The 12652-nt window shown below is 43.8% G+C and overlaps 1 protein-coding gene and 9 non-coding genes across 10 annotated transcripts; 4 read left to right on the plus strand and 6 right to left on the minus strand.

Moving 5' to 3' along the window:
- The first annotated feature begins 117 nt into the window (after nt 1-117).
- Nucleotides 118-2430, plus strand: LOC141316692 (uncharacterized). Its single transcript, XM_073832816.1, has 2 exons — nt 118-596; nt 1240-2430. The coding sequence occupies exons 1-2, from the start codon at nt 258-260 to the stop codon at nt 2428-2430; spliced, it is 1530 nt and encodes a 509-aa protein (XP_073688917.1). The 5' UTR covers nt 118-257.
- A 3525-nt stretch (nt 2431-5955) lies between these two features.
- On the minus strand, nt 5956-6038 carry trnal-cag (transfer RNA leucine (anticodon CAG)). Its single transcript has one exon. It is a non-coding gene; the product is annotated as a tRNA-Leu (tRNA).
- Nucleotides 6039-6325: 287 nt separating this feature from the next.
- On the plus strand, nt 6326-6399 carry trnam-cau (transfer RNA methionine (anticodon CAU)). Its single transcript has one exon. It is a non-coding gene; the product is annotated as a tRNA-Met (tRNA).
- Nucleotides 6400-7099: 700 nt separating this feature from the next.
- trnal-cag (transfer RNA leucine (anticodon CAG)) lies at nt 7100-7182 on the minus strand. Its single transcript has one exon. It is a non-coding gene; the product is annotated as a tRNA-Leu (tRNA).
- Nucleotides 7183-8246: 1064 nt separating this feature from the next.
- trnal-cag (transfer RNA leucine (anticodon CAG)) lies at nt 8247-8329 on the minus strand. The gene has a single exon. It is a non-coding gene; the product is annotated as a tRNA-Leu (tRNA).
- A 1055-nt stretch (nt 8330-9384) lies between these two features.
- Nucleotides 9385-9467, minus strand: trnal-cag (transfer RNA leucine (anticodon CAG)). Its single transcript has one exon. It is a non-coding gene; the product is annotated as a tRNA-Leu (tRNA).
- A 287-nt stretch (nt 9468-9754) lies between these two features.
- On the plus strand, nt 9755-9828 carry trnam-cau (transfer RNA methionine (anticodon CAU)). The gene has a single exon. It is a non-coding gene; the product is annotated as a tRNA-Met (tRNA).
- A 700-nt stretch (nt 9829-10528) lies between these two features.
- On the minus strand, nt 10529-10611 carry trnal-cag (transfer RNA leucine (anticodon CAG)). The gene has a single exon. It is a non-coding gene; the product is annotated as a tRNA-Leu (tRNA).
- Nucleotides 10612-11675: 1064 nt separating this feature from the next.
- On the minus strand, nt 11676-11758 carry trnal-cag (transfer RNA leucine (anticodon CAG)). The gene has a single exon. It is a non-coding gene; the product is annotated as a tRNA-Leu (tRNA).
- Nucleotides 11759-12045: 287 nt separating this feature from the next.
- On the plus strand, nt 12046-12119 carry trnam-cau (transfer RNA methionine (anticodon CAU)). Its single transcript has one exon. It is a non-coding gene; the product is annotated as a tRNA-Met (tRNA).
- Nucleotides 12120-12652: the final 533 nt, after the last annotated feature.

Below are 12652 nucleotides of genomic sequence, written 5' to 3' on the forward strand. Positions count from 1 at the left end.
AATCAAGAAAAAGGCATTAGGAAAATCATGTTACATGTAAGTATCTAATATGATACAATAGGTTTTTGAGGAATATTTATTTGTACGTCTCTCAATTATCATTTGTATTGTGTTGCATTATGTGTTTTTGCATATGTTTTTTTCCTCCTCAATGATTCAGCATTGTATTTAATTCCTGTTTGTTTATTATTTTAATTTCAGGTGAGCTCATTGGAGTCCAGTATCTGTTTCAGCAGACAGGTCAGGCACTGCAGGACATGAATCCAGACTCCGAGCAGAACGCAGAGCTCATTGAAGACCTCAGTGTGGAGGAGCGAGATGAAGATGAGGGCTTCTGTGACATCAGCGAGGATCAGACCATTACTGATCTGGAGGCTGACTTGTCACCACCCTCTTCCACACTTGCACTTAGTGGTACTTCTGTACTGGGCTCTCCATCCCCTTCACCAGTCCCTGACCCTACACAAGGCCTCTCACAGTCTCCCACATCACCTGGACCCTCAGGGACTGCTGTCTCACCTGTCCCATCTGAAACATCTGTTTCACCTCTTCCCTCAGAGCCAGAGGATGCTGGTCAGAAAGATGATGAAGAGATGGTAAGTGCAAGATGAAACAACATTTAAAAGATCAAACAACTAGGGATGCACCTATCCGACTTTCTCAGTCCCGATACCGATACCTGGGCTTTGTATATCTGTCGGTATATCTACCCGATACCGATCCGATACCATTGTTGAATTAATAATAAACTGCATACATTCAACCTTATACCTTCCTTCCACCATGTAGAAGAAACTACAGGCACCAAACTTTCCTAACTAAACATTACTTTCCTAACTAAGACAAAACACATGTAATGTATTGAATACTTATTTATTTGTTATTTAAAGAACAATTGTGCATTCAAATCGAAAATAGAATGTAATCAAACTTCTCAAAATAAATTTAAATAAATAAAATGTAGTAGTAGAAATGGAGGAAGAAAATAAAAAAGAGCCCCGTGGATCTGTTAATTCTTCCGATCCCCGATCCAGCTATTTTTTTAATATCGGGGCCGATATCCAATCCTAATATCGGATCGGTGCACCCCTACAAACAACATCAAAGTCATTAATAAGCTGCAAATACACATAATGTCAAGTCAGCTTTCTTTCCATTGTGTTTTATACTTTAAAGAAGGTGCCAAAACAGCTTCCCACTGATAAACATTATAATGTTGGTGTTGGTGTTTTTTAATAGGCCGTTGACAGCCAAAATGTCCCTGGTTATCAACATGTGGACAGATTGGCAGAATATCTGGTGGATCTCCGGGGTCACACAGCCCTCAGCCTGACCAACCAGGAGGCCAACACCATAATTGCACTTTGGCAGAGCTTGGATGACCAGGACAAGCAACGGGTGGTGTATGCAGCTCGACATCAGAAGAGACTGCTGAGTGGACGCTTCAGAGTACCTAAGAGGCCCACTCAAACCCCTGGAGTAGAGAGCACCACCAGATGTGTGCTGGGTGCAAGCAGCGCACCTGCACAATGGCCTGACTGTTGCCGCCTGGTGGAGACCATCTTCATCAGGCTTTGCACTGTTCACCCAAGCCCCAAAAGAAAAGGCAAGGGAGCGCTGTCAAGATGGTCTCTGATCCTTCAAGACTACAGAAGGATAAGGCAGCTTGTACTGGGCAACAGTTTGGTGATGGAAGGAACATCACTGCAGCTGGTGGAGGTTAACCAGAACACCCTGATTCAGTGGCACAACAACAGACAGAAAAAGCAGGAGCTGTCTGTGCTGCTTCAGGGCATTCAGTTGCCTCAGTCCCTCCCTGAAGCTCAGGAGCCTCTCCAGGCTGCCAAGCGTCTACGAACTGAGACAGAACAACCAGCGGAGCAGCACCAGTACAAGCTACCAGAGAGCACGGCAGGTCAAGCAAAGCAGAGGCAGGGTTCTTCTGGGCGACCCCCTCTCAGACCCAAGGCACCAGCACAGAGTCCTGTGTCAGTTACGCCATCAGCACCTGGAGCATCAGCACAGATGCTACCCAACATAGTCCTATCAACAGGACCAAGTTTTCAGGGAGTGCCAATGCTTCAGGGTTTGCCAGTGCTACAGGGTCTGCAAGTGGTCCAAAGACTGCCAATGGTCCAGGGAATGGCGATGGTTCAGGGAATCCCATTTGCCCAGGGGATGCCAATAATTCCGCCTACAGTTGTGCAGGCCATCAGTTCACAACCTGCTGCACCAACTGCCAGTCCGCAAACCATGCCCAAGAGACCCTACAGGAGAACTGTTGAAGCAAACACTTGTAAGAAGTGTGGGCAGTTTAAAACAAGTGCAACGGGGCATAGCCAGTACAGGGGCAGGGTGTACTGCCCACAGACTGAAACTGTTACAAAAGAACAGTGGCTGGAGGAAATGCGGAGAACCATTCCCAAATAAAGTATATATTTGTGTGTATGTGGTGTATATAGCAAAAAGAGTTCACTATTGTTAATATTTGTGTAAAAAAAAAAATATTTGTGTTTTTAACTTTTTGTAGTTTTTTTTAACTATTATTTAATATTTTATTAAACTTTTTATTTCTTGTTTTTGAGAACTTAACTTTTTATTTAACTTATTTATTGGTTTTGAAAACTTAATATTTGTCATTTCCCTTTTAGTTCATTGTTGTTTAAATACTTCTTATATAATTTAATATTTATTATATATTAATATTTATTTTTATTTTATTTATTTCATATTCATTACTGTATTGTTGGAATAATTTTTAAATAAAAACAAACTTTCCAAACTGTAAAGTTATTGCTTTTTCTTTTTTACTTTTATTTTCATTTTATTTGCCTTTTCATTTATTGTTGTCTGTAAACTTATTTAATATTTAATTTGATTTATTTAATATTCATTACTGTATTGTTGGAATAATTGCAAAATAAAAATAAAACTGGGAAATGATTGTTTTTTGTTTTTGACTTTTATTTTCATTTTATTTCCCTTTTTATTTATTGTTCTTTGAATACCTAATTAATATTTAATTGTATTTGTTTAATATTCATTACCATTCTGTTGGCACAACTGCAAAACAAAAACAAACTGGCAAATTATAGCTTTTTGTTTTTTACTTTTATTTTCATTTAATTTGCCTTTTCATTTATTGTTGTTTGAATACCTAATTCATATTTAATTTTATTTATTTAATATTCATTACTGTATTGTTGGAATAATTGTAAAATAAAAACAAACTGGGAAATGATTGCTTTTTGTTTTTTACTTTTATTTTCATTTTATTTGCCTTTTCATTTATTGTTGTTTGAATACCTAATTCATATTTAATTTTGATTTACTTAATATTCATTACTGTATTGTTGGAATAATTATAAAATAAAAACAAACTGGAAAGTTATTGCTTTTTGTTTTTTACTTTTATTTTCATTTTATTTTCCTTTTCATTTATTGTTGTTTGAAAACGTATTTAATATTTCATTTTATTCATTTAATATTCATTACTGTATTGTTGGAATAATTATAAAATAAAAACAAATTGTCAAATTATTGCTTTTAGTTTTTTACTTTTATTTTCATTTTATTTGCATTTTCATTAATTGTTGTTTGAAAACCTATTTAATTTTTAATTTGATTTATTTAATATCCATTACTGTATTGTTGGAATAATTATAAAATAAAAACAAATTGTCAAATTATTGCTTTTTGTTTTTTACTTTTATTTTCATTTTATTTTGCTTTCCTTTTCATTTATTGTTGTTTGAAAAATTATTTAATATTTCATTTTATTTATTTAATATTCATTACTGTATTGCTGGATTATAAAATAAAAACAAATTGTCAAATTATTGCTTTTTGTTTTTTACTTTTATTTTCATTTTATTTTCCTTTTCATTTATTGTTGTTTGAAAACTTATTCAATATTTAATTTTATTTATTTAATATTCATTACTGTATTGTTGGAATAATTGTAAAATAAAAATAAACTGGCAAATTATTGCTTTTTGTTTTTTACTTTTACTTTTATTTTCATTTTAATTTATTGTTGTTTGAAAACTTATTTAATATTTTATTTTATTTAATATGCATTACTGTATTGTTGGAATAATTGTAAAACAAAAACAAACTGGGAAATTGTTGCTTTTTGATTTCTGTTTTTATTTTCATTTTATTTCCCCTTTTAATTTATTGTTGATTGAAAACTTATTTAATAGTTAATATAATTGTATTTATTTAAAATTCATTACTGTTCTGTTGGCATGATTGTAAATTAAAAAACATATTAATGACTATTTTATTCTAATTACTATCTTTTTTTCAATACAAATAACATATTTGTAAGTGTCTTGAATGAAGGTAACATACAAAACTCCTAATCAGAATAAGTAATATCAATTAAACAAAGAATAATATTATGCTTAATCAGAATAAATAATATTAATACAATAACTACAAAATAATAAGTAATAATAACATCAACAATACCACAGTTCCATTGGCATTCTTTATTTTTCATGGAAGAATTGTACATATGTACATTTTATTAACCTTAAAAATTGCATTTATTTAATGAAATTAACAATATAACAATAACAATACAAAAAGGTGCCTTTATCTGGATTCGAACCCCGGTCTTGGTGAGCGCCTGCAATAGGAAACAGTGTAATATAAATGCGCGATTTTCACGCACAAAGAAACCTGAAAATGTATCGTAGCGTGCATGCTAAGGAAGTAATATGTTCTAACGTCACATTTCACCCTTTCTTTTCGTCATTTTTTCCCTTTCTTCTTCCCTTTCTCCTTTTCTTCCTTCCCCCTTTTCTTCCCTTCTTCCCCGTCTTTGACGGACTATTGTTCCCCAGCTTGAACGCAGCGCCTTAGACCGCTCGGCCATCCTGACACGCTTGCGTGGTGGGAGCTGACCCGTTGCGGCTACACCCAGCTTGTGGTCTGAATCCCTAACGAAATGTTGATTCGATTCAAATATAGCTCCACATGTTCTGCCAAGCGCTGAAGACTGTAGCTGTTATCCGAAGCCAAAGGACAAAGGACAGTTCTGTCGGAAAAGTGGGATTCGAACCCACACCTCCAGAGGAGACTGCGACCTGAACGCAGCTTTTGGATCTACGCCCTGTAGGCAGGCACCGACACGCTAGCGCTTCGCATTTCAGACCGGTCATCCCGCCGGCCTCGTTGGCGCAGTTAGGCAGCGCGTCAGTCTCATAATCTGAAGGTCGTGCCTCACACGGGGCAGCGTGGTGCCTTTTGATAGCTGAGAGCGCTTACACGACAGAGCGGGCTTCTCTGTTCCCGTCCGCCTGCTTGTCTCCTTCGCCTGAGGGAAAAAGGCCACAGCTCATCTGAAGGTTGGACGACACGACATTGCGGGAGAAACTGTGAGTTTCCAGGTAAATTCCCTAAATCCCATCCAGCGACATTGCATTCAGTCCTAGGCCACCCTTTGACATGCAATATAATCGAAATTCAGTGTTCACGCTGGGCTAATGCTGAATGAATGCAGGAATACCATCCCTGTCGTATTCATGTAACATGTGGCGGTGTTCTTGTGAGGTTTTCTTAAGGGTAATATCATGCTGGCATTGGAAATGAAATTCCCTATTAATGGGAAGGCAAGCTTTCGTGAACCTTAAAGCAATGTTGCCTTCATCTTAAGGAAATATTGACTCGATTCTATTACGACTTGACATAGTCTTTCAAGGCATTCTTTAAAAGTGCCTGCAACTTGGTATCGGGGAAGGAGTGACGACGCACAAACGATAAAACGGAGTAATTCTCAAGTTTAACGGAACGCCCGTCGGCGTTACTGCCACTTTATACTAATTCTGACGTCGACTGAAATGTGGTGCTTTGGCAAAGTTAATGCCCTGACACAAGGCAAAGTTGGCAAAGTTACAGCCTTGCGGCTGAAGACCGTAGCTGTTGTCCGTAGCCGAAACTTAAGTCTGTCAGAAGTGGGATTCGAACCCACGCCTCCAGGGGAGACTGCGACCTGAACGCAGCGCCTTAGACCGCTCGGCCATCCTGACACGCTTGCGCGGTGGGAGCTGACCCGTTGCGGCTACACCCAGCTTGTGGTCTGAATCCCTAAAGAAATGTTGATTCGATTCAAATATAGCTCCACATGTTCTGCCAAGCGCTGAAGACTGTAGCTGTTATCCGAAGCCAAAGGACAAAGGACAGTTCTGTCGGAAAAGTGGGATTCGAACCCACACCTCCAGAGGAGACTGCGACCTGAACGCAGCTTTTGGATCTACGCCCTGCAGGCAGGCACCGACACGCTAGCGCTTCGCATTTCAGACCGGTCAACCCGCCGGCCTCGTTGGCGCAGTTAGGCAGCGCGTCAGTCTCATAATCTGAAGGTCGTGAGTTCGAGCCTCACACGGGGCAGCGTGGTGCCTTTTGATAGCTGAGAGCGCTTACACGACAGAGCGGGCTTCTCTGTTCCCGTCCGCCTGCTTGTCTCCTTCGCCTGAGGGAAAAAGGCCACAGCTCATCTGAAGGGTGGACGACACTACATTGCGGGAGAAACTGTGAGTTTCCAGGTAAATTCCCTAAATACCATCCAGCGACATTGCATTCAGTCCTAGGCCACCCTTTGACATGCAGTATAATCGAAATTCAGTGTTCACGCTGGGCTAATGCTGAATGAATGCAGGAATACCATCCCTGTCGTATTCATGTAACATGTGGCGGTGTTCTTGTGAGGTTTTCTTAAGGGTAATATCATGCTGGCATTGGAAATGAAATTCCCTATTAATGGGAAGGCAAGCTTTCGTGAACCTTAAAGCAATGTTGCCTTCATCTTAAGGAAATATTGACTCGATTCTATTACGACTTGACATAGTCTTTCAAGGCATTCTTTAAAAGTGCCTGCAACTTGGTATCGGGGAAGGAGTGACGTCGCACAAACGATAAAACGGAGTAATTCTCAAGTTTAACGGAAGTTACTGCCACTTTATACTAATTCTGACGTCGACTGAAATGTGGTGCTTTGGCAAAGTTAATGCCCTGACACAAGGCAAAGTTGGCAAAGTTACAGCCTTGCGGCTGAAGACCGTAGCTGTTGTCCGTAGCAGAAACTTAAGTCTGTCAGAAGTGGGATTCGAACCCACGCCTCCAGGGGAGACTGCGACCTGAACGCAGCGCCTTAGACCGCTCGGCCATCCTGACACGCTTGCGTGGTGGGAGCTGACCCGTTGCGGCTACACCCAGCTTGTGGTCTGAATCCCTAACGAAATGTTGATTCGATTCAAATATAGCTCCACATGTTCTGCCAAGCGCTGAAGACTGTAGCTGTTATCCGAAGCCAAAGGACAAAGGACAGTTCTGTCGGAAAAGTGGGATTCGAACCCACACCTCCAGAGGAGACTGCGACCTGAACGCAGCTTTTGGATCTACGCCCTGCAGGCAGGCACCGACACGCTAGCGCTTCGCATTTCAGACCGGTCATCCCGCCGGCCTCGTTGGCGCAGTTAGGCAGCGCGTCAGTCTCATAATCTGAAGGTCGTGCCTCACACGGGGCAGCGTGGTGCCTTTTGATAGCTGAGAGCGCTTACACGACAGAGCGGGCTTCTCTGTTCCCGTCCGCCTGCTTGTCTCCTTCGCCTGAGGGAAAAAGGCCACAGCTCATCTGAAGGGTGGACGACACGACATTGCGGGAGAAACTGTGAGTTTCCAGGTAAATTCCCTAAATCCCATCCAGCGACATTGCATTCAGTCCTAAGCCACCCTTTGACATGCAATATAATCGAAATTCAGTGTTCACGCTGGGCTAATGCTGAATGAATGCAGGAATACCATCCCTGTCGTATTCATGTAACATGTGGCGGTGTTCTTGTGAGGTTTTCTTAAGGGTAATATCATGCTGGCATTGGAAATGAAATTCCCTATTAATGGGAAGGCAAGCTTTCGTGAACCTTAAAGCAATGTTGCCTTCATCTTAAGGAAATATTGACTCGATTCTATTACGACTTGACATAGTCTTTCAAGGCATTCTTTAAAAGTGCCTGCAACTTGGTATCGGGGAAGGAGTGACGTCGCACAAACGATAAAACGGAGTAATTCTCAAGTTTAACGGAACGCCCGTCGGCGTTACTGCCACTTTATACTAATTCTGACGTCGACTGAAATGTGGTGCTTTGGCAAAGTTAATGCCCTGACACAAGGCAAAGTTGGCAAAGTTACAGCCTTGCGGCTGAAGACCGTAGCTGTTGTCCGTAGCCGAAACTTAAGTCTGTCAGAAGTGTGATTCAAACCCACGCCTCCAGGGGAGACTGCGACCTGAACGCAGCGCCTTAGACCGCTCGGCCATCCTGACACGCTTGCGTGGTGGGAGCTGACCCGTTGCGGCTACACCCAGCTTGTGGTCTGAATCCCTAACGAAATGTTGATTCGATTCAAATATAGCTCCACATGTTCTGCCAAGCGCTGAAGACTGTAGCTGTTATCCAAAGCCAAAGGACAAAGGACAGTTCTGTCGGAAAAGTGGGATTCGAACCCACACCTCCAGAGGAGACTGCGACCTGAACGCAGCTTTTGGATCTACGCCCTGCAGGCAGGCACCGACACGCTAGCGCTTCGCATTTCAGACCGGTCATCCCGCCGGCCTCGTTGGCGCAGTTAGGCAGCGCGTCAGTCTCATAATCTGAAGGTCGTGCCTCACACGGGGCAGCGTGGTGCCTTTTGATAGCTGAGAGCGCTTACACGACAGAGCGGGCTTCTCTGTTCCCGTCCGCCTGCTTGTCTCCTTCGCCTGAGGGAAAAAGGCCACAGCTCATCTGAAGGGTGGACGACACGACATTGCGGGAGAAACTGTGAGTTTCCAGGTAAATTCCCTAAATCCCATCCAGCGACATTGCATTCAGTCCTAGGCCACCCTTTGACATGCAATATAATCGAAATTCAGTGTTCACGCTGGGCTAATGCTGAATGAATGCAGGAATACCATCCCTGTCGTATTCATGTAACATGTGGCGGTGTTCTTGTGAGGTTTTCTTAAGGGTAATATCATGCTGGCATTGGAAATGAAATTCCCTATTAATGGGAAGGCAAGCTTTCGTGAACCTTAAAGCAATGTTGCCTTCATCTTAAGGAAATATTGACTCGATTCTATTACGACTTGACATAGTCTTTCAAGGCATTCTTTAAAAGTGCCTGCAACTTGGTATCGGGGAAGGAGTGACGACGCACAAACGATAAAACGGAGTAATTCTCAAGTTTAACGGAACGCCCGTCGGCGTTACTGCCACTTTATACTAATTCTGACGTCGACTGAAATGTGGTGCTTTGGCAAAGTTAATGCCCTGACACAAGGCAAAGTTACAGCCTTGCGGCTGAAGACCGTAGCTGTTGTCCGTAGCCGAAAGTTAAGTCTGTCAGAAGTGTGATTCAAACCCACGCCTCCAGGGGAGACTGCGACCTGAACGCAGCGCCTTAGACCGCTCGGCCATCCTGACACGCTTGCGTGGTGGGAGCTGACCCGTTGCGGCTACACCCAGCTTGTGGTCTGAATCCCTAACGAAATGTTGATTCGATTCAAATATAGCTCCACATGTTCTGCCAAGCGCTGAAGACTGTAGCTGTTATCCGAAGCCAAAGGACAAAGGACAGTTCTGTCGGAAAAGTGGGATTCGAACCCACACCTCCAGAGGAGACTGCGACCTGAACGCAGCTTTTGGATCTACGCCCTGCAGGCAGGCACCGACACGCTAGCGCTTCGCATTTCAGACCGGTCATCCCGCCGGCCTCGTTGGCGCAGTTAGGCAGCGCGTCAGTCTCATAATCTGAAGGTCGTGAGTTCGAGCCTCACACGGGGCAGCGTGGTGCCTTTTGATAGCTGAGAGCGCTTACACGACAGAGCGGGCTTCTCTGTTCCCATCCGCCTGCTTGTCTCCTTCGCCTGAGGGAAAAAGGCCACAGCTCATCTGAAGGGTGGACGACACTACATTGCGGGAGAAACTGTGAGTTTCCAGGTAAATTCCCTAAATACCATCCAGCGACATTGCATTCAGTCCTAGGCCACCCTTTGACATGCAGTATAATCGAAATTCAGTGTTCACGCTGGGCTAATGCTGAATGAATGCAGGAATACCATCCCTGTCGTATTCATGTAACATGTGGCGGTGTTCTTGTGAGGTTTTCTTAAGGGTAATATCATGCTGGCATTGGAAATGAAATTCCCTATTAATGGGAAGGCAAGCTTTCGTGAACCTTAAAGCAATGTTGCCTTCATCTTAAGGAAATATTGACTCGATTCTATTACGACTTGACATAGTCTTTCAAGGCATTCTTTAAAAGTGCCTGCAACTTGGTATCGGGGAAGGAGTGACGTCGCACAAACGATAAAACGGAGTAATTCTCAAGTTTAACGGAAGTTACTGCCACTTTATACTAATTCTGACGTCGACTGAAATGTGGTGCTTTGGCAAAGTTAATGCCCTGACACAAGGCAAAGTTGGCAAAGTTACAGCCTTGCGGCTGAAGACCGTAGCTGTTGTCCGTAGCAGAAACTTAAGTCTGTCAGAAGTGGGATTCGAACCCACGCCTCCAGGGGAGACTGCGACCTGAACGCAGCGCCTTAGACCGCTCGGCCATCCTGACACGCTTGCGTGGTGGGAGCTGACCCGTTGCGGCTACACCCAGCTTGTGGTCTGAATCCCTAACGAAATGTTGATTCGATTCAAATATAGCTCCACATGTTCTGCCAAGCGCTGAAGACTGTAGCTGTTATCCGAAGCCAAAGGACAAAGGACAGTTCTGTCGGAAAAGTGGGATTCGAACCCACACCTCCAGAGGAGACTGCGACCTGAACGCAGCTTTTGGATCTACGCCCTGCAGGCAGGCACCGACACGCTAGCGCTTCGCATTTCAGACCGGTCATCCCGCCGGCCTCGTTGGCGCAGTTAGGCAGCGCGTCAGTCTCATAATCTGAAGGTCGTGCCTCACACGGGGCAGCGTGGTGCCTTTTGATAGCTGAGAGCGCTTACACGACAGAGCGGGCTTCTCTGTTCCCGTCCGCCTGCTTGTCTCCTTCGCCTGAGGGAAAAAGGCCACAGCTCATCTGAAGGGTGGACGACACGACATTGCGGGAGAAACTGTGAGTTTCCAGGTAAATTCCCTAAATCCCATCCAGCGACATTGCATTCAGTCCTAAGCCACCCTTTGACATGCAATATAATCGAAATTCAGTGTTCACGCTGGGCTAATGCTGAATGAATGCAGGAATACCATCCCTGTCGTATTCATGTAACATGTGGCGGTGTTCTTGTGAGGTTTTCTTAAGGGTAATATCATGCTGGCATTGGAAATGAAATTCCCTATTAATGGGAAGGCAAGCTTTCGTGAACCTTAAAGCAATGTTGCCTTCATCTTAAGGAAATATTGACTCGATTCTATTACGACTTGACATAGTCTTTCAAGGCATTCTTTAAAAGTGCCTGCAACTTGGTATCGGGGAAGGAGTGACGTCGCACAAACGATAAAACGGAGTAATTCTCAAGTTTAACGGAACGCCCGTCGGCGTTACTGCCACTTTATACTAATTCTGACGTCGACTGAAATGTGGTGCTTTGGCAAAGTTAATGCCCTGACACAAGGCAAAGTTGGCAAAGTTACAGCCTTGCGGCTGAAGACCGTAGCTGTTGTCCGTAGCAGAAACTTAAGTCTGTCAGAAGTGTGATTCAAACCCACGCCTCCAGGGGAGACTGCGACCTGAACGCAGCGCCTTAGACCGCTCGGCCATCCTGACACGCTTGCGTGGTGGGAGCTGACCCGTTGCGGCTACACCCAGCTTGTGGTCTGAATCCCTAACGAAATGTTGATTCGATTCAAATATAGCTCCACATGTTCTGCCAAGCGCTGAAGACTGTAGCTGTTATCCAAAGCCAAAGGACAAAGGACAGTTCTGTCGGAAAAGTGGGATTCGAACCCACACCTCCAGAGGAGACTGCGACCTGAACGCAGCTTTTGGATCTACGCCCTGCAGGCAGGCACCGACACGCTAGCGCTTCGCATTTCAGACCGGTCATCCCGCCGGCCTCGTTGGCGCAGTTAGGCAGCGCGTCAGTCTCATAATCTGAAGGTCGTGAGTTCGAGCCTCACACGGGGCAGCGTGGTGCCTTTTGATAGCTGAGAGCGCTTACACGACAGAGCGGGCTTCTCTGTTCCCGTCCGCCTGCTTGTCTCCTTCGCCTGAGGGAAAAAGGCCACAGCTCATCTGAAGGGTGGACGACACGACATTGCGGGAGAAACTGTGAGTTTCCAGGTAAATTCCCTAAATACCATCCAGCGACATTGCATTCAGTCCTAGGCCACCCTTTGACATGCAATATAATCGAAATTCAGTGTTCACGCTGGGCTAATGCTGAATGAATGCAGGAATACCATCCCTGTCGTATTCATGTAACATGTGGCGGTGTTCTTGTGAGGTTTTCTTAAGGGTAATATCATGCTGGCATTGGAAATGAAATTCCCTATTAATGGGAAGGCAAGCTTTCGTGAACCTTAAAGCAATGTTGCCTTCATCTTAAGGAAATATTGACTCGATTCTATTACGACTTGACATAGTCTTTCAAGGCATTCTTTAAAAGTGCCTGCAACTTGGTATCGGGGAAGGAGTGACATCGCACAAACGATAAAACGG

This window comes from Garra rufa, unplaced genomic scaffold (genome assembly GCF_049309525.1).
Source record: "Garra rufa unplaced genomic scaffold, GarRuf1.0 hap1_unplaced_134, whole genome shotgun sequence".
NCBI lineage: Eukaryota > Metazoa > Chordata > Actinopteri > Cypriniformes > Cyprinidae > Garra > Garra rufa.